Genomic DNA, 19906 nt, shown 5'->3' on the forward strand with positions numbered 1-19906 from the left:
CCTCGAACTCAGAAATCCGCCTGCCTCTGCCTCCCAAGTGCTGGGATTAAAGGCGTGCGCCACCACACCCAGCTTACACTGTATTTTTAAAGTTTTCAAAAATATGCATGCCATTTTCCATGTTACTGGAAATATAGAATATTAAATTTTGTTTGATGTATTCTAAATATGTTCAGCCTACACATGTACACAGAAAAGGCTGTCATGGCCAAATCAAGACATTGATTAGGGTCAGGGAAGGATTCCTAGATAATTATCTTCTCCTTGAGTTTCCAGTATTTCAGAAGTGTCTCTAACAAGGCAATTAAAATTGGGGTGTGTGTTATACACACACATGTGCATGCAGCCGCATACACAGTTCAGAGGAGGACATTATGTGATCTTCTCTGTCCCTTGTTACCTTCAGACAAGGGCCAGCATGCTACAGTGATCGCAATAGATCTTCTACCCCTCACAGAACTGAGATTACAGGTGCATTACCCAAGCGCCTCAAGTTTTTACACGGGTGCTGTGGATTTGAACTTGGGCCCTCATACTTACCCAGCAAATGCAGGGGTACTCATAGGTAACAACATATGAGCCATCTGCTCAGCCTCTTAGATTTTTTTAAAAATTGCCCACAAGATGGCAAAATAGATGCAAAAGGTTTTGGAAGAGAGTGAAGTTTTAGAGAGTTAGTCGCTCATTAGATGAGCCCGTTTCAGGCAAATGGACTTCGGGTGAGTTGTTCCAGAAACACACAGGGCAAAGCATGCATTCCCCAGGGAGATGGATACGGACCTGTGATTGCCAGCCATAGGACTCCTAGAAAGTCACTAACAGCTGTGAATATGGGTTTTATCATCTTGTAAAAGGAGCCCATTACATGGGGATTAAAAGGGACAGTAGACCGAGTCTAACAAACACCAAGTGGAAGTCAGTTCCAATATTGGAGCTGGGCTGGGGCCCCTTGCTACACAGGCACACAATAATTTCATTTCCTCCCATCTTTTTGCAGTTTTTCTCAGGGACAATTGTCAGCCAGGCACATTCATGTAATTTCCCAACTGCCAGCGGGCACAGGCAGTTAAGTTTCTTCAGCAAAACATCTATTTTAACTGTTTTCTTTTCAATTGAACATATGCACCTCTTTTTTTTTTTTTTTAAATAGAATTAGATTTCATGAGTCATTGAAGGACAGAAGTTACTTCCTCCCCAAATTTGCTGCCATGGCCCAGCAATAACTCAGCTGCAAGGCATGTTGGGAGAAACATCAACCCAGAATATGAAAGAGGGCAGAGATGGGGACAGGCATGGTTTCCACTTATTGGCGTCATGCCCATTGAGGCTCCAGAGCATCCAAGGGGCCATGGTGACTCAGGCCACATCTGGTTTTTGTAGTAATGTCCAAGGAGGTGCTGGGACCTTAGGGCAGTGCTGAAGAAGGTTCTGGGAGGGGTCTTGGTCAGAGATGGCAGGGTTGTAAGAAATAGAATACTTCTCTCCCACACTAAACTACCTCGTGCATAAACAGAAAAAAAAGCAACCAACACTAAAGGAAGTCTTTGTTGGAGAGAAACAAAGGCACGTGTGTGCTTGACCTTGGAAGGAACTAGAATTTCTAAATTTAAGGCAGATTTTTCTTCTCTCTTATTTTTTCTGTGTTTGTCACTGATTTTGGCAGGTGTGGCTTCTCTAATTCATATCCAGCAAATTCTCTGAGTTCCAATTCATAATCACAGGAGAGAGAATCTGACTGATTCAGTTATATCAGGTGCTCCTTCCTGGCCCGACCAAGTGCTTATTAGGTAACACTAACTGAGGGAACCTTATAAAAAAGTGTTGTGTCTACTGGGAGGGCATAATAGCTGCTTCTGTTAACTGGGGGATGCCAGTAGAATCCATGGAGATTCCAACACAGATGCAGTCTGAAGTGCCTCATAGAAAAGAGATATAGTACCCAAGGGGTTCCTGGGACTTGGCAGGTATCAGGGCTGCTGGGCACTAATGATTACAGGATCTTGGGTAGGGAAGGAGCCAGAAATGCCAACTGAATATAAGTGTTAGGGCAGGCAGGGATAACAGTAGTTGGGTTTTCGCTATTCTCTTGTATTCTCCGGATGGCAGCATTGGCATATTCATTTAATAATTAAAGATCCGTTAAGTCTACAGAAGAAGAAAGGTTCTTCCAGCCCTTGAGAACCTTTGTGTCTGCACCAAAGGGCAATAGGAAGCCAGAACAGAAAAGGCATGAGGTCCTTGTTTTGGTTTGGGATTATCATGCTGTAAAATGAGAGAAAGGAGAGTTCAGTGTGGACACATCTCCTTGACCACACATTCACCCCTATGAAGCTCTGTGAATGCACACAGACTTGGCATGGCTGTCTGATGTGAAAGCACCCCATACGGAGGAGAAGCTGCTATGACTCTACTCCGTTTAGGAAGACAGAGGGTGCCACCAACCAACCCGAGGTCTCGGAGCAAGTATCCTGTGTAACTAGGGTGTGAACCAGTGCTGGCTGATGCCAAAGCCAGAGCTCTTATTCAGAGTACTTCACGGCTTCTCTGGAGAGAAGCAGATGGCTGTGTGTGATAAAGGGAGCAACCTACAGACACACTGAATTCACGGACAAGCCTTGAAAAATCATTAAAAATTGCTACAGAGACAACATAACACAATTCATCTTAGAACGCTGTATGAGAGCTGCCCACATGGTTGGTATCCCCCCACCAAGGTCTCGTTAAAAGTGGCAAGGGACCCAAGGAGACGGTCCAATGGATGACAGTGCTTACTTCACAAGTACACAGGGAACTGAGTTCGGAACCCAGCTCTCATGCACCTGTAACCCCTCCTGCTGTGAGGGAGGAAACAGGAGGAGCTCTGGAGCTTGCCGGCTTGCCAGCTGCCAGCCTCAGTGCAGAGAGAGACCCTAACACGAAGAAATGAGGCAGGGGGATAAAGCAGGCCGTCCAGCGCCATCCTCTAGACTCTGCACACATGCATGGGCCCATGCATCTGTACACACATACACCACACACATATACCATAATCTCAGAGAAAATGGCAGACATCCCACCACCACCACACAGGCATCATGCCACACTCTATTTCAGCTACGTTGGGGGACGATTGCCTCTTTTGCGTTCCCTGTCTCCATGTGCTCTGCTCAGATGAACTGTGCGTATGCAGTGCACTTATCATTTTAAATGACCACCTCCTGGACTCGCATTCCAAATTTGGAAAATTCTGCACAACTATTATACATGACATGTGTACATGAGATTTTTTTTTTTTAGCTTTTTGAATTTACTGAGGGGATTCGGGAGAAAAAAAGAAGAAAAGAGTTGAAAATGCACAGGAGCCCATTTCAGCTTACAGGCCACAGCAGCAGCACTTTTGAAGAGGCATTTTAAGGCTGAGCAGACTGGCTAGTTTTAAGAGAGAGATGGTGAGTTTGTCTCCCGGTGCTTTTAATTGGAGACGACAGTGGACCGCCCACTTAGGAACATCCTGGAGTTGGCTGGAGCCAGCAGGAGCCGGCTGGAGCTCAGGAGAGAGGGGGAAGGATAGAAGTAGGAGGCAACACGTGTCAGTCCAGAGAGGGCCTCTGGGCCATGACTACAGGGGGAGGGGCACACCCAACTTGAAGCTGATCCTCACTAAATACTTCTATGGTTCTTATGGGGGTGGGGGTGGGGACTGTCCATCAAGTAAAACCTCATTGAAAACCGTGGGTTTGAGAACAAGGAACTTCTGAGGCAATGGTTTTGTGAGAAGAATGGGGAACAAGGTCAAATTTCAGGGCTGTGGAGGGGGTTCACTGGGTAAGAGCTGGGGGCTGTGGAGGAGGTCCTATAGTTAGCTGAGGTCCCAGGGTTTGCTTCTGGCTGTCTTAATGCCATTTCTAATATTGCATTTATTTTGAGCATGGTTTGAATTAGTTATATGTATATTTTAACCAAGATTTTAGATGCTCTAGGGAAAAGTTTTGTATCTTACTCTTTATTTTGGCCTCTGTAATGACTAATACTATGACTCACATACATACATACACACATGCACACACATGCATGCACATGTGCATGCATACACACATAGACACACACACACACACACACTCACACACTCACACACATGTTCAGAGGAAGCTCTCAAGTTTGCTTCTACTCAAGGTTTGCTCTGGTTGGCCCCCAGTTGGACTTTCCAAACTTTGTCATTCCTGGCTACTGCAGGATATGAATTTTGTGATATGGACAAATGGTGTTTGTTTTTTTATATATAAAATAAATTATTTAAAATATTGATGCACCAAAGTCAAATTGGATATAGAATGGAAATAGCAGAGTCCAGACTGAGTTTATAGTTTTTACAAGGACAATGACTTTCCAGTTATGAAGATTTAACATATTTAAGTAATTATGTTTCAGTATTTAAAGTGAATTTCAACTTACGTACTTATTTTAGTCTTGCTATGTAGTACAAGATGGTCTTATAGTCTTTATGCCTCAGCTTCATTACAGGCCTGTCCCACCATGCTCAGAAAAAAAACAAAGGACAAAAACCAACCAAACGAATGAATAAACAAAAAGCAAGCCAAATACCCAGCCAGGCAACAGCAATGACAAAACCCCATAAACCGAATTTCTAAGACTAATTTTTTTTTAAGGTGAGGAAGGATAGCTCTTTGAAAAGCTGATTATGTTTAATAATATTTCTTTCCATAATTCATTTTTCACTTTACATCCCAATCACAATGCCCTCTTTCCCTCCTCCCAGTCCTGTCCTTGCAAATCCCTGGCTCATTCTCCCTCCCCTTTTCCTCAGAGGAGAGGATGTCCCCCTTGGGTACCACCCCACCATGGGACTAATTTTAAATATTTTAAGAGAGGAGTAAAGCTTAGGGGAGAGCTTGAATTCACCCAGGGGGCAGCTGAAGCCCCCTCTTCTCCTTCAGACATGAGCTGGTCTCACCTGTGGCTTCCTGTCACATATGACTCCGTGTGCCTTATTCTTCCTCTTCAGCAATAATACCCATGATGTAAGAAGCTTCCTATATTTGACTCTATTTTCAAACTCCACAAACACAAATTATAAAAAGTGTAGACCTGTACACCTATGATTACCTAGAACTATCTGCTACCCTGCTTTGAGAAACAGTGCCATTTGGAAAGGTGTCTGGTGGTCCCTCACACTGGCACTGTGGGTCCCTTCCAGCAGTGTGGCTGGCAGTGGAGAGGCATCTGTCACAGCATTGGCATCATTAAGTGTCCAGAGGCTAAAGGACAGCAAGATACCAGCCATAGCATTTCATAACCAAGTCACTGGCCAGCTAAAGCTAGCCAGGTACGGTTCAAAGATGGCTGGTGTCAAGGTTCTCCCACGTAGTTAGCAGTGGAAACAGACCGCAAAGCATCAGCCTGAATGGGGCCGTCATGGTACTGGGATTCCAACTATTGGGTCTGGGGAGAGGGAGATTAGCAAATTAAGCTAATCCAGCCATAAATGAAGCAAGTAAAATCTCTCCCTTGCTTCTCCCTCTGTGGCCAATGCCATCTGCTGTTTTAAAAATAATTTTTAAAAGCAAGTGTTTTGGTTCTCTTCAGTGTGCAGCAAAGACAGATGCTATTTTGGGCTTGTTTTCTATCACCCCCCCCCCCCAAGAACCAGGGGCTGAGTTGTCGTTGGGCTCTGATGTACTACTGTCTGCTTTGTGCCACCAGCTTTTGGTGTGACCTTTGTGCTAACTGCATATTCCACCTCCCCATTTCCCTCTCTGTCTCTCATTAGGTTGTTAGAAAGAGGAAGTAGTATTGATTTGAGAAAGAAAGAATATATATATATATATATATATATATATATATATATATATACATAATTGGTTGACTTGTGCTGCTTTCTGTAAACCTGTGGCTCCAGCTGGATGCAGGGACAGAGCACTGTGAACCTTCCCTACTGGTGGGCTAGTGGCTTCGATGGAAGGATGCATCCATATATCCTTCTCAGAACCTTCCCTGCTGCTTGTACTCACTGGGGGCAGCATAGAGAAAGGCTGCAAGTGTTGACCCTAGAACTGATCCTTCTTGGTTCAAATCCTGGCTCTGCCACTTAGCAGCTGAGCGATGCTGCGCTGGGTCTCTTTCTCTCCATCTGCTGTCACGTATTCAGATGGAGGAGAATGATCTACCACTTGCCATGCTGGGTTGTTTGGAGATAGAAAAGAGATAGATAATACACAAAGCACTTAACTCAGGTAGACATCAAGTGTTTGGTGATGGTGGCTTCGTGTCATTATTGTCTGTGTTATAACTATTAAAATGCACACTTGACAACACATGGTACCTTCTATATAAAGTAATATAAATGCCTATGTACTGGAAGGAATTTTTTTTTCTTTAAATGATGGATTAAACATTTGTTCTATGACCAGAATTCTCTTAGGCAGTATGTACATGCCATAGGTGAGGAGTAGCCACTGTATAAGTGAAGAGAAAACTGGAGATCAGAGAGGTTAAATAATCACATGGCAGTTGCACAGTCAGTAAGTGGCATAGTGGCATTCCAATACCATGTTCATTATTGCTCTGGAATCTCTGGGCTAGCCTTCCCAGTAGGCTTGGCAACTTTACACGGAAAGCCGACTTTTACATCACACCTCAGCATTACCAACACTTTAAACAACCCAACCCACATTTTACATAAACATACTCAGGGCTCTGGACATGGGGCTCTGACCCTTTCTGTTCCATTCTCAAGTACCATTCCATTCTAATTCTTGCTTAAATTTTCTCTTTAAAAAATGGCTATGACCCACCAAGTTCACATGGTGACCTGTTAGAGTGAGATACAGTACTGGCCTGGCTTGAGAAGTCGAGTGATGCCCCTCATCCGGGACATAGTCACATCACTCAGCTCTGTGTGTCTGACAGGAGCCACTCTGTTGGAGATGGTTGGCTCTACTGTCCTCACCATACACAGAGGACACAGGCCCAGGGACACAGAGTGATCTTGAGGCCTATCCCCAGAGAAACACCAACTCACGATGGTGTGTCAGGTACCCAAGGATTCCTGTGTCGTTCATCCATTCGCTCTTTAATTTACATTGATGGATTGTTTTGGCCAGAGATGGAGGACAATTAAGTACTGTATCCATCTCTAGACCATCGCTCACAATATGAAGCCCCCAAATCTTTGCATTTTCCCATGTACAGATCCCCTCACTTGATCTGAGTCAGTCCATCTCTGGTCTCTTCTCTCACCCTGTCTCCTTTCTTCTCTGTTCGACACAATCACCGGTACCTGGTGCATCCTAAGGTTATAGTAGGTAAACTCTCTGCCCGTGGCCTTTGCCGGGCTCTTTCCTCCACCAGATCCATGCCTGCTCTGCGTGGGTTTGCTCAATGGTCTCCTCAGTGATGTTTATGCTGAGCACTTCCCTGCCGTTGGCAGCCTGCTTCCCTGTCTCATTCACCAGCACCCCGGTCTCTTTGACCTGGATCCTTTACATAGCACTTGCTACCTTTTGACACTGTAACCGCTAGTATTATCTTTAGCAGTGTGTCTCTGCTGAGTTGAAGCATAGATGCCAGTGATTTTTTTGATGACTTTGTTCACTGCTTTCTCCTGCACCTGTAACCTGGTACCTAGTAAGGCTCTGTAAATAGTTCTTTATTTAAAGAACAAATGGATAAACAGCTGAGATAGACTGCCATTGGGTTAAATATGTAATTACAAACTATGATGCCATCAGAGGGTCATCCGCGGTTTTACAGGAGAATATAGCAAGCAGACCTGACTTAGATTGGGTGGGATAATTTAGAGGAAACATTTTTTTTAGGCTGAGAACATGAGGGGGATTTTAGTTTCCTGCAAATAGTGCAAGCCCTGCCATGGTATGCCAAAAGAAAGCAGAGTAAAGGAACGCTCTAACCCAGGCAGAGCAAAGGGGGAGGGGGTGTTGCTCATTCATTTAACAAAACCCTTTGACAGAAGGAAAGATGCCAAATCTCAGGTAGGCATCTCTCCAGGACCGTGATACCTTCTGCCTCATTAGCCTTATGGACAGCACCCTGGATCTGATTCCCTCCACTGTTCAAATGAGGAAACCCAGATATCAACACGTCAAATATGCCCAGCTATTAAGAGCCAGAGCTGTGCTCCTAAATAAAGTCTCTTTTGCATCTATGCATGTGTTCTTTCACTCTCTGGGCACCTCTTGTGTTGCTCAAGTGACATGAACAGGCTTACCCAGCCCCTGGCCTGAAAGAACTGACAGCATGCCTTGAGAGACATGTGCAAAGTCTCCTAGGTTGAGATACAGGTTTTTTTTCTAGGCCCCAGTTGCTTCACTTCTGCATATATCCTTGTTTTAGGTTCTTGTTAGGTATAAAAACATGATCCTCAAGGGTGTATAAAACAGTCTGAGAAGGGAGATTAGATTATTCACTATGGCTGCTTTGGAAAAAAGCAAACTATGAGTCTGCCTTGGGGGTTATAGCGTGGCTTGGCTTTAGATAGAGGGAGAGACATATGAATAACAGAGATTTCCTGGTTAAGGCATGGTCCTGCCCTTCACATGATCTTAGCTCTGGTCTGTCCTGCAGGGTAGCCTGTGTGTAATCTCTTCCCGCAGGGCACATGCCCCCTTTGGATAGGCTGGCACCAGTTCTTCTGTCTCCTCTTATAAGGGAATTCTGGGGAAATTTTAATTCTTTGGGGTCCATTGTCTTTACAGTCTGAGAGCTGAAGGGAAAGGTATAGGTGTCTCTTTAGAACATCATTTCTCCTGATAAAGAGGTTATGATTTCTCTCCCCTTGCTTTTAAATTTCAGTCTTGAGGGATTTGGGGAAATCTTTTGGATTTGCAATGAAAATTTCTGAACTATGCCTGTGCACACACCGACATTTGCTATGACAAAATGTCTGAGGGAACCAATTTAAAGAGAAGAAAGGTCAATTGTCTCAAGGCTTCATGGGTTTCATTCTATGGTGGGCCTACCCACCATTACTCCTATCGGGAAGGAACACAATGATGGAATGCTGTGATAGAGCAGAGGAAGAGAGGGATGCTAGGGACAAAATACCCCTTTTAAGATCATCTAACTTCCTCCAGTAGCTACTGTCTCCTAGAGTTTCCTAAAGTCTCCCAGTAGCTTAGTAAGTTATGAACTCATAAGAGTTAACCCATTAATGAGTCCAGAATCATCATGATCCAACCACTTCCTCAAGTCCCACCTCTGGACTCTGCTAAATGGTTTTGGTTTGAATATGACGTGTTCTAATGGGGTTATATACTGGGGCCTTGGCACTCAGCTGATGTACCTGTGGGAAGTGATGGAGTCTAAGAGCTCTGGCCAAAATAGACTTGCCCTCCCCTTGAGTTGCAATCTTAGCCACAGTGTCAAGAAAGGTAACTACCACAGTCAAGGCTCAAGCCTTCCAGATGTGACTATCTGGGGAGATATTCCAAGCCCAAAGTACAGTGTTGTCTTCCTAGGCTGTTGCTTTTGAAACTCTGCTAATTGATGGATTTTGCTAGCCACCAGGCTAGTTGTCTGTCACCTCAAAACTCTGTTGCTTAAAGCAACAGTAAACATTTATCACTTTACAGCGTCTGTCTGGGATTTAGGCTAGCACACCTCCTTAAAAGTCTAATTTCTGGTCTCAAAAGAAGTGACAATCAAGTGGCCAGTGGCGACCACTTCAGGCCTCTGAAGGTTTAGACGAGGAAGGTAATTCGGTAATAAGACTAGGGTGTCGGCGCTGGCTGTGGATAGAAGCTTTGAGTCCTCATCAGTAGGCCTCTGCATAGTGCTGGTTGAGGGTCTGCACATCACGGCTGCCATAGAAGACATACTCCGAGAAGGTGCAGAATGGAAGCCATAAGGTCTTTTGTAACCTTACCCCAAAGTCATGCATCCTATTGGTTACACAAATCATCCCAGTCACTGAGGGAAGATAGTTCAGGACAGCATGCACATTAGGAGGTGAAATCACTGGAGAGCCAACCTGAAGACAGGCTCCCACAAATTATATTACTGTAAAATTATATACCCAATATTTATTACTTTTTGTTCCAGCAAACCCTGAACTAGGCAATAATATCAATTAAGTAGTAAGATCTATGGGTTAATTATATTTTCCAGCACAAATGAATTTCAATTTGTAGTTATTAATTAAAAGTGATCTCATTCCACCTGTGCTAGCCCGCATGCTTACAGTGGCTCAGAGGTCACCCTTAAGGGGGTGCTGGGCCCTGCCTCAAAGAACACCCTTGAGTTCTGGTAGTTCTCGTCATAAATCCCAGCTACGCCCTGCTCCCTGCTTGGGTCCTGAGAAAGTATGGGGTGCTGACTTTGGCATTTTCTCTCTTTCCTCAGGACCGTCTGTACTTTGTGATGGAGTATGTGAATGGGGGCGACCTCATGTACCACATCCAACAAGTTGGCCGTTTCAAGGAGCCCCATGCTGTGTAAGACAGACCCTCTCTGTGCCCTTTCCTTGGGATAAATGATCGATGGTTCCTTTAAATTTTAGCCTACTAGGGATTCCCCCCCCCCAACATCCCAGGCTTCTTCTTTATGAGCATTATTTGGCCAAGGATGACTGTATTCTGCTCCTTTTGAGATGTTTCTTTATGTTCCTGAAGGCCAGCTAAGAACTCATAGCTCTAAACCAATGACTGTTTCATAATCTCTTGAGTTTTTTTGTTTTTTGCCCCTCCATCCTGAGAAAGGTCTTATAACTTCCTGGGGGAATGCCTTTGCAGGTTTTTGTTTGTTCATTTGCTAATATTTATTGAGAGCTTTCTTTGTGCCAGACCCTCGAGTACTGAACAAACACCGTCTCATTTCATCCTGAGCGGTATGGGGAGGGAGAGAATCTCACCCAAGCTTTACAAACAAGGGAAACGAGACCTGGAGAGTAGGAACCACCAAGATTCTAGACCTAGGGGAGGGTCTGTGTGGGTGAGACCCACCTGTGTTTGTTCATCTGTTTCCTATACCTCTTCCCTCGGACTCTTTGGAAGATGAGGGTTCGAGATTTGCAGCTATGGTTTGTGGGTTCTCCATTTTGTCCCCTCCCATGCATAAACCAGCAAGAGATCATTTATAAAATAAAAATCTTAGAAGCTTCTCCTTTGCTTAGAACCCCGTGGGTGAGCAGGCACAGAAACAGCCACAGGAATGAACGTCAATTCTCCTTCCTGGGTGTTTCCTTAGGTTTTATTGCTTTTCCTGAGAGCCTTCAGAGCCCATGGAGGCACCCACCCTACAGCTGGGGGGTGGGGCATGGGTTCCTGTTCCGTTCAGCCTGCTTCCTGTCTTCCCACCTACTAAAGCCAGGAACACTGTTCTATTTAGCCCTGTGCTTCCCAATCAAGCTTTGCGATGGTATCACAGGACTGTTTCTCGTTTCCTCTCTGACATCAAGTTGACCCAGGTTTGATTCATCATTTCATGACACATGCTGTTAGGACTGAGCACAGCTCCCTGAGATCCTGCCAACCGTTGTGGTATAACTGGCAGGGTTGTTTGTTTGTTTGATTTGTTTTGTTTTTGTGCTCCTAAGATCTCTTTAGTGAGCCAGGCTTAATGGCCAGCCCTTGAGATGCTGAGGCCGGGAGATTTCAAGTTTGAGGCAAACCTGGGCTACATGATAAGTTACAGAGTTATGTACCTGTAGAGCTGTCTGCAGAGTGAAGATAGGCCTCAAGAAATAAAATAACAAAACGGGGACTGGGGAAGTGCCTAGGTACACATTGCTCTGGATTCTTCCATTATCCCCAGCACCACAAAACAAACAAACAAACAAACAAACAAACACACAAAAAACCCTCCTCTTCCTTCTTGGTGGAAATTACACATTAGACGCCAGCTGTTTCCAGCCCAGGCTGGACCACTCATTTGCTGTATGTCCTCTCCAGAGTCCTCACAGACTTCATCTCTAGGTGGTACTAGCAGGACCTATGTCATAGGACTCCAGGTGGAATTTGAAAGCAGATAGCCCCTAAAACAATGTCAAGTGCATGCTAAGCTTTCAATGGCTGCCAGGGGCTGCCACTAACGTCCTTCAACTTGTACTATATTGAAACAATCCCTCTCCACGAGCCCACCCACCTCCACAGCCCCTCCCCACTATGCAGCTGCTGACCCTTTACCCACCCCTACGTGTCACTCTGGACCATCCCGTTCACCCACCCACGTGTTGTGCATTTTAGGAGCTGTAGAACTGACTATCCATCATGGGCTTTACATGCCTTGCGCCTCGCTCAATATTCTATTGACTTCTGAGCTAAGTGTATGGTGCCCTTGACTTTCTCCATCACCATTTTTTTTTTTTCTAATTTCAGATTTTACGCTGCAGAGATTGCCATCGGTCTGTTCTTCTTGCAGAGCAAGGGCATTATTTACCGGTAAGTGAGCATGGCTGTTCTTTCTGTCTCCTCAGCTCCCTCAGCTCCTCCCTTCCTGCCTCTTTCTTCAACTGCTTTTAAAATTAGAATCTGTGGTGGGGGAGGAATCCTCCAGTACTAACTTGGGCATGTGTTCTGCCAGGCAGCATCGCCCACTGCCCTGGCAAAGTTTGGGCAGCTGTATATGGTGATAGCGAAATCTTGATGGACTGTGTCATCCATGATTCTCTGGGAACTCCAGCGTGAGGACACTTAAGTCTCTGAGAAGAGGCAGCTCTGAGAAGAGGGTGCCAGCAGCACTTTCCTCCTGGACCCCACATCCAGGAAGCATGGAAAATGTCGACTGCTGAGTGTGGCAGGATCGTGTTATTACGCAACCATTTTTCCTGTATGTAGCTGCAATTTGGAAATAGATCTCTGAGTTGCTCTCCCTGAGAGACAGGATTAACTTCAGAAGTTGGCATTTGCCGGTTCGGGGAGAAACAAGTGTGTGATCATAGCTGTATGAGTCACACCATTTTATATTTCATGCAAGGCAGGGTAGCGAGCCCGAGGCTGCTGCTTGTCAGTGAGTCCAGGGTGTACAGTTCCTCTTGCGCTGCGCAGATGAGATGGCACAGGCGAGGGGGGATCGACTGACTGTTATGTAACAGGAGCCAGTGGGGTGTGTGCTTCTATCAGATCTTGGCACGAGCAAGGGTCTATTTAAAGGCTCGTGAAGAGTCCTATCAGCCCATTTCATTCATCTATTTGACAAATAGTCATCAAAAGCCTACTGTGTGCTGAGTACCGTTCCAAGTGGAGAAAACAGAGACAAAAACTGTAGAGCAAGGGACAGGAAAAGAGCTATGGAGAATAGAGTTAATTGGGATGGGGTAGTGTATAGAAGGTATAAGATGGGGTTGCTGGTGCTGTGTAGAAATGCTTGCCTCTACTGTAGAAATAATGGAAATTCTGGCCTGCAGTTAGTGATACTTGGGTAAACTGCAGGAAGACACTAGCCAAAGATTATGGGTTAAGTTTACACGCAACAAGACTTTCATCTGTCTCAACAAAAGGTTCTAACTCCTTCCCAGGGTGTGGCTCTCAAAGAATAAAACCAACCAGGCTCCTAAGAAGATTGCAAACTACACATGTATTAGAAGAAAACTCAGCCCCAGGAATAAACTGAGTTCTTGTTAGCTGGACTGGGTTATTCAGGGCTCGTTATCAGCCTAGTGTGGTATGGACTGAGATTTGGAATTGATGAACAAGTAGTTTGGGTGCTAAGACAATCCCTTCTCTAAAATGACCTATCTATCTATCTATCTATCTATCTATCTATCTATCTATCTATCTATCTATCTATCTATCATCTATCTCATCACTTTCTCTCTCTCCTTTCCTCTCTCTTAGATTCCCCCTTTTATTCTCCATTTTTTAATTTAATTTTATTTGTAATTCATTTTTTACATTCTATATTCCATTCCCCACCTCTCCCTTCCCACCCTCCAACTGCTCCACACTCCACACCTCCGCCCCACCACCCCCTGTCTCCACATGGATGCCCCCACGATCCACCCCATCTGACCTCTAAACTCCCTGGGGCCTCCAGTTTCTTGAGGGTTAGGTGCATCATCTCTGAATGAACATAGACCTGGAAGTCCTCTACTGTATGTGTGTTGGGGGCTTCATATCAGCTGGTGTATGCTGTCTGCTTGGTGGTCCAGTGTTCAAGACAGCTCAGAGGTCCAGTTTAATTAAGATTGCTAGTCCTCTTATAGGATCGCCCTTCTCCTCAAATTTTTTTCTCCATTTTTAATGTAGGGTTTGTTTTATTGTTTTTTTTTGTTTGTTTGTTTTTTACAAAGTCTACTTCTTAACTTAAAGACTAGGAACCCAGCTGTAGTTACACATACCTATCACCCTAGTACGTGGGAACATGAAGCAGGAGAATCATAAGTTCAAGGCTAACCTGGGCTACAGAATGAGAGTCTATCTCAAAATACAGAGATATGAAATGATCACTTCCATGAATAGTTTCTATGAGTAAGGCCAAGTCCATGACCCAGGTTTCGACACTCAGTTGTATTCACCCAATACTGTGAATCAAGAAAACTGGTGACCAAGGAACTAAGATGGTAGCTGAGAATAGCCATTATCACCAGCTACAGCTGTTTTACAGTAGGTGTTGGCAGTACTTGTAGAGTCCAGCATCAGGAGCTCATTGAAGAAGAGGCAATGTCTATATCTCATGGTGATGTTAGTGGTAGCTTCAATGTGCCCACTCTGCATTTTGATCAGCGTTGTTCCGGCTTCTTGGAGCCTCCCTGTTAGGTCCTCCAGCTTCTTCAGAGACTTTGTGAACTTCTCTATCTTCCTATAAATTCCCTTTCATATTAAAATCATCACAGTTGCTTACTATCAAGAAGCTCAATTGAAATAAAGTTCTAGAAATTGATAATCAAGTGAAAATTGTAAAAATACATGACAAAAGATGTATAATTGTATGATTTCATAGAAACTTCCTCTACAGTGGGAAATCTTTCCAAGTGTCACAAATTGCTGCCTCCTTCATTTAGATTTCTGCTTGATAGCATGGTTCTTCTTTATTTTTTGAGATTATAATTACATAGTTTCTCCCTTCCTTCCCTTCCCTCCAACCCATTCCGTATACCCCTCATTTCTCTCTTTTAAACTCACAGCCTCCTTTTTATGGATTGTTATTGCACACATATATGTGTACATATGGTGTATATACACATCTGAGCACACACACATTTCTAAATACATATGTATAACCTGATGCTCTGTATAATGTTACTTGTATGCATGCTTTCAGGGGTGATGACTTGGTATTAATTGGTGTAGAAGTTGGTGTGCTCTTCCCTGGAAAAGACTAGTTCTCTCATGCACAGCATTCCTTAGCTGCCTCTAGTTCTCTGTGTATGGTTCAAGCCTCATGGTCTTTCCCCCATCCGTATTAGCACATCTATTGTTGTCCTTGTTCAGATCACATTTGGGCAGTCACATTGGTAAGACTGTATGGATGTAGCTTCAGACATTATTAGAAGACAGAATCTCACAGCAAACTCCACGATTCTCTGACTCTTACAATCTTTCCACCCCCTCTTCCACAATGTTCCCTGAACCTTAGGTGTGGGAATTGTATTGAGACTGGGCTTCACAAGTCTTCTCTTTTTATTGGTTATGGTTTTCTTTGGTGGCTTCCATCTGTTTTGAAGACAAGTTTCCTTGATGCAGGTTGAGGACTACTTGTCTGTGGGTGTAAGGACAAATAGTTAGAAGGTAGTTAGGGATTGTGCTGATATAGTCGACTGTACATGATGTACAAGTCCTACTGAGTTGTGCAGTTCTTAAGGATATAACATGACAAAGTTTTTAACTTTTTCTTTTCTAAGGAGCATACTATACATGGATGGGGTCAGAGATGACTGAAAGATCCTTCCTGTTAAACTTAGTATCTGGCTTATTGGTCACTGACTCTGAGATCTGTGCTAACTTTCCTTAATGGAGTTCTTCAAGATAAATGTTCCAGCCTTCTTTTGACATATAATGAGAGTGTCTTACAGGGAAAAACATGAACCAAAGCAACCAAAGACTGAGGGGATAGCTCAGTGGGTAACATGCAATCATGAAGACCCAAGTTTGGATCCTCAATATCCACATACAAAAACCCAGCTGCTTGTTTCTGGCCATATAGTCAAGTTGAGGAGTGTCATGTATAATGAATGCATACATACATCTGGTATATATTTGCTGCATAGTACAGCACTCCTGGTTTCTAGCCTGGCATTTAGACACTGTGGCTTGAAGACAAGCTTGAGTGCTGTCTAAGATTGGTCCTATGGATGGTGCCAAAGATCCTTTGAGATGGAGAAAGTTGCTGTCTGCAGTGGATGCAAGAGTATGGATCTCCTCTTGAATGAAGAGACTTCACAAACAGATAGGAGGTGTAGGTTGTCACGATATCTATTCAGCTAACAGTGACCACAACTTAGTTCAGCTTTACTTAACTTGGCTGCCATTGAGAAGTCTGCAGACACATCTGAAAGGTTAATTTATCACATTCCTTGTAGCCTCTGATCTTTATTAGCTTTCTGTTCTTCATCAATGGACCTCTGGAGCCTTTAGACTTATATTATTGCTCCTGAATCAGCCCAGTATTTAAGAGCTTGCCTCCTTGCTGGATGTAACCAAGAGGGTATCAAGATTTTGATGGTTCTCCACTGGCTCCCATGCCTGTTATTGAACCAGTCACTGTGAGCACAATTTCTAATGGCAAGTACAGGCATGTAAAACCATTCCTAGGACCAGAAGTCAGGTTCATACCATCTCCATAACATGGCCTAAATATCAGGAAAGAGAGTTGTACCAGACATTCAGAACCTGATCAAGATGGGCAGGAAAGAGCTCTGAGCTAGAAAGTAGGTTCCATACCTCCTAAAGAACTGGACTATTAGAAGGAGATCAGTCTGAGACAGCAAGCATCCCTACCCACTGGTGCACAGAATGCTGACATTGGAGTAGATATTTAGGAAGAAGTAAGTCTGAAAGATACCCCATGAGATATGGAAGCAATCTCACATTGCTGAAGACAGGCAGGAGTTTTCCAGTCTATGAAGCCCTGCTTATCCACACAGATGCCAATATTAGGATGAAAGCAAAGGACAAATTCTTTAAAGCCCAGATGTCACTGTCTTAGAGACTCATTGTACAGTGACATCCCCTTCCACCCTTACTATCTCTCTATCATCTTTCTTTTCTCCAAATTGCTGTTCAGAGTTCAAATAGCCATGATTATATGGTGAAATATTTCTTATCTTTGCTCAACACTGGGACTTAATTGGAATATAAAAGAAGCATTCTTATTTATCTTGTTCATAGTTAAAGTATGTTCATAGTTAATGTATCTAGTTCCAGGAATAATGTCTGACACATAGCAAACATGCAACAGACCCATATTGACTGAGGGAACAGTTGACTGTCCCACAAAGTAGGAGAGCCAGAAATACTTGGAGTTAAGTAAATTCTCCAAATCTGTTTTTGTTGTTGTTGTTGTTGTTGTTGTTGTTGTTGCTGTTAGCTCCATGATCTTTGGAGAAATCTTAAAAGTAATATTTTCATGGAAAAAATATCTTTCTATGTACCAGAAAGGATCACAGTATAGAGGCTAACTTGTGGACTTCCTTTGGATTCTGGAATCATCCACAGTTCTGTGCTCTTTCCTAACTTCCTAAGAATTCTCTCTTGTCTGAGATAATGTCTCCTTGTATCTTTGTGAGACACATAGCACAGTTCACTCTGCAGAAAAAGAAAGTATAGAGGTTTGTGGGCCTTTTGTTATAATCTCCCTGCCAGATTGCAAACCACTGTAGGAAAAAAAAAGGTTTGATGTTACCTTTGTGCCTGCAAAGCTCTGAGCACCGATGTGTAATGTGTCCATATCAAGTGACTGGTGAGTGAGTTAAAATAAGCAGCGTGCAAACTAAACTTCCAAATCCTTGTTTGCCACAGTGACCTGAAACTTGACAACGTGATGCTGGATTCTGAGGGGCACATCAAAATCGCTGACTTTGGCATGTGTAAGGAGAACATCTGGGATGGGGTGACAACCAAGACATTCTGTGGCACTCCGGACTACATTGCCCCAGAGGTGAGAGCATTCATCTGCCTGCAGTGATGTCTCTCCTACTCCCAGATCTGCCTGTGAGGGGCCTGGGAAGGATGCCTGCCTGAGTATGCCTGGGAACCTTGGATTGGCCTCGATCCTGCTTTCTGTGTCATACCTCTGAGCTCTCACTTGCAGATTAGCTTAGCACATCTAGAAGGCCCAATATGTCAAGATGTAGGAAGGATTTTTTTTTTTTAAATAAAACTCAAAAGAACGATCCATCCATCACACATCAGTAAAAACACATCCATCATCAAGCTGCTATGGCTCGTGGCCATATGATGCCTCCTAATTATGACATTGAAATGTTTGTTGAGCAAGTGAGAGACAGAAGGGGAAGGAATCCTCTGGGCTGACAAGACACATCGGTGGTGCACTGTGCAGTAGAAATGCATTCCTGGAGACTCCAGATTTGTCTTCCTATGATAAAGATATAGGTGAAAGAGTGAGTGTTCATCAAAGTAGCCCCCTTCCTCCCAAAGGAAGCGGCCATGCAGTGGCTTTTCCCAACACAATATGACACAATAATTTGTGAGTACATGACACAGAATCTGAGAGAGAGAGAGAGAGAGAGAGAGAGAGAGAGAGAGAGAGAGAGAGAGGAGAGAGAGAGAGATTCCCATGGAGGTATAAAACTAAGCATAATGTTTAAAACCTCCATGTTCTTTGCCGAAGCAACTCCTTTCTAGAAACCTAGGTTGTGCACACAGGTAAATACACACACACACACACACACACACAGAGGGGAGCACATTCAAAGCTCTTCTTTCTTAATCATTTCTTAATAATGAAAACTAAGAGAGAGCCTCAATGTTTATGACTTTAAATAAAGGAGTTAGTCACTAGTACATACCACATTTGTGTCAGGAAGTCACATATAACCTTGGAAAGATCAGAGCATGTCTCTGTGAACTAACTGGAAGTCATGTCCCTCCATAGGGGTGAGAGCAAAAGACTTTGGTTTAATTATAGTAGAAAACATCACTATTCACTGATTCAAGAGAGTGAGTTAAGTGTATATGAAAATACAGGCACGTTTCCAAGACATATGGATGAAAGGAAAACTAAATTCAAACAAGGCCTGGTCACATCCACCTGCCAGTCAAGCCTTCAGGAGACTGAGGCAGGGGCAACTTGAGTTCGAGACCAGATTGAGTTCCCTAGCAAGACTTCTCCACAAATGAAATAATAAAAATAAGACAAATGCAAATGAGGAATAACAAATATGAAGCACTGTTTATAGACAGTGGCGCTAACGCTCGGGACGCCGCTATGTGTTTTCTCTGAGTATGCAAATGCTCATGAAAAGGTGCAGACAGTCTGCCTGGGAGATGACACATGGATTTCAAACACTGCAGAGGCTAAGGATGCACCCATCTCTCTGTGTGTCATTGATAGCTGTGTGTCACTGATTCTCTCGCAGAGTAAGTAAGTGTATTGGTGTATCCCTGGGTGGCACACTCAGGTCAGTTATCCTTTGGCTAATTCTCTGTAGGATCTGACCCACTTGACACAGTTCCCTGGGTGTGTCCTTTGTTCAATAAGTCCTAGTTCCCACATCTAGCTATACTCAGAGAAGTCATAGGGGAGCTTTAAATTTTCTAGGATGCCCAAATGTTACCCTTTTTGACCATTGAGTCGGAATCCCTGTAGGGTTATGGTCTCTAACAGCTCCCAGCAGGCTGCAGGGCAACTGAGCACTCTGTGCCCTGAGCAGACAGCCTCTTCTTCAGCTCACCACTGTCCTTGGTCAGCTTTGTTGTTAACGAACCACACCACCTCTGGCAACTTTTCTCACTTCCCAGGCTCCATTTTCCTTGGTAAAAGGTTTAACTTCTTG

At 43.9% G+C, this 19906-nt stretch overlaps 1 protein-coding gene across 2 annotated transcripts in view; it reads left to right on the forward strand.

Annotated features, from left to right (window-relative positions):
- Positions 1–19906, forward strand: part of Prkcb (protein kinase C beta) — a 339591-nt gene that overhangs the window by 279121 nt on the left and 40564 nt on the right. For both annotated transcript variants that reach the window (XM_021195974.2, XM_021195965.2), the window contains exons 11-13: positions 10357–10448; positions 12330–12392; positions 17910–18048. In XM_021195974.2, the coding sequence (XP_021051633.1) occupies positions 10357–10448; positions 12330–12392; positions 17910–18048 (294 nt within the window). The remainder of the gene's footprint in view (positions 1–10356; positions 10449–12329; positions 12393–17909; positions 18049–19906) is intronic.

Source organism: Mus pahari, chromosome 1 (genome assembly GCF_900095145.1).
Source record: "Mus pahari chromosome 1, PAHARI_EIJ_v1.1, whole genome shotgun sequence".
NCBI classification, from domain to species: domain Eukaryota; kingdom Metazoa; phylum Chordata; class Mammalia; order Rodentia; family Muridae; genus Mus; species Mus pahari.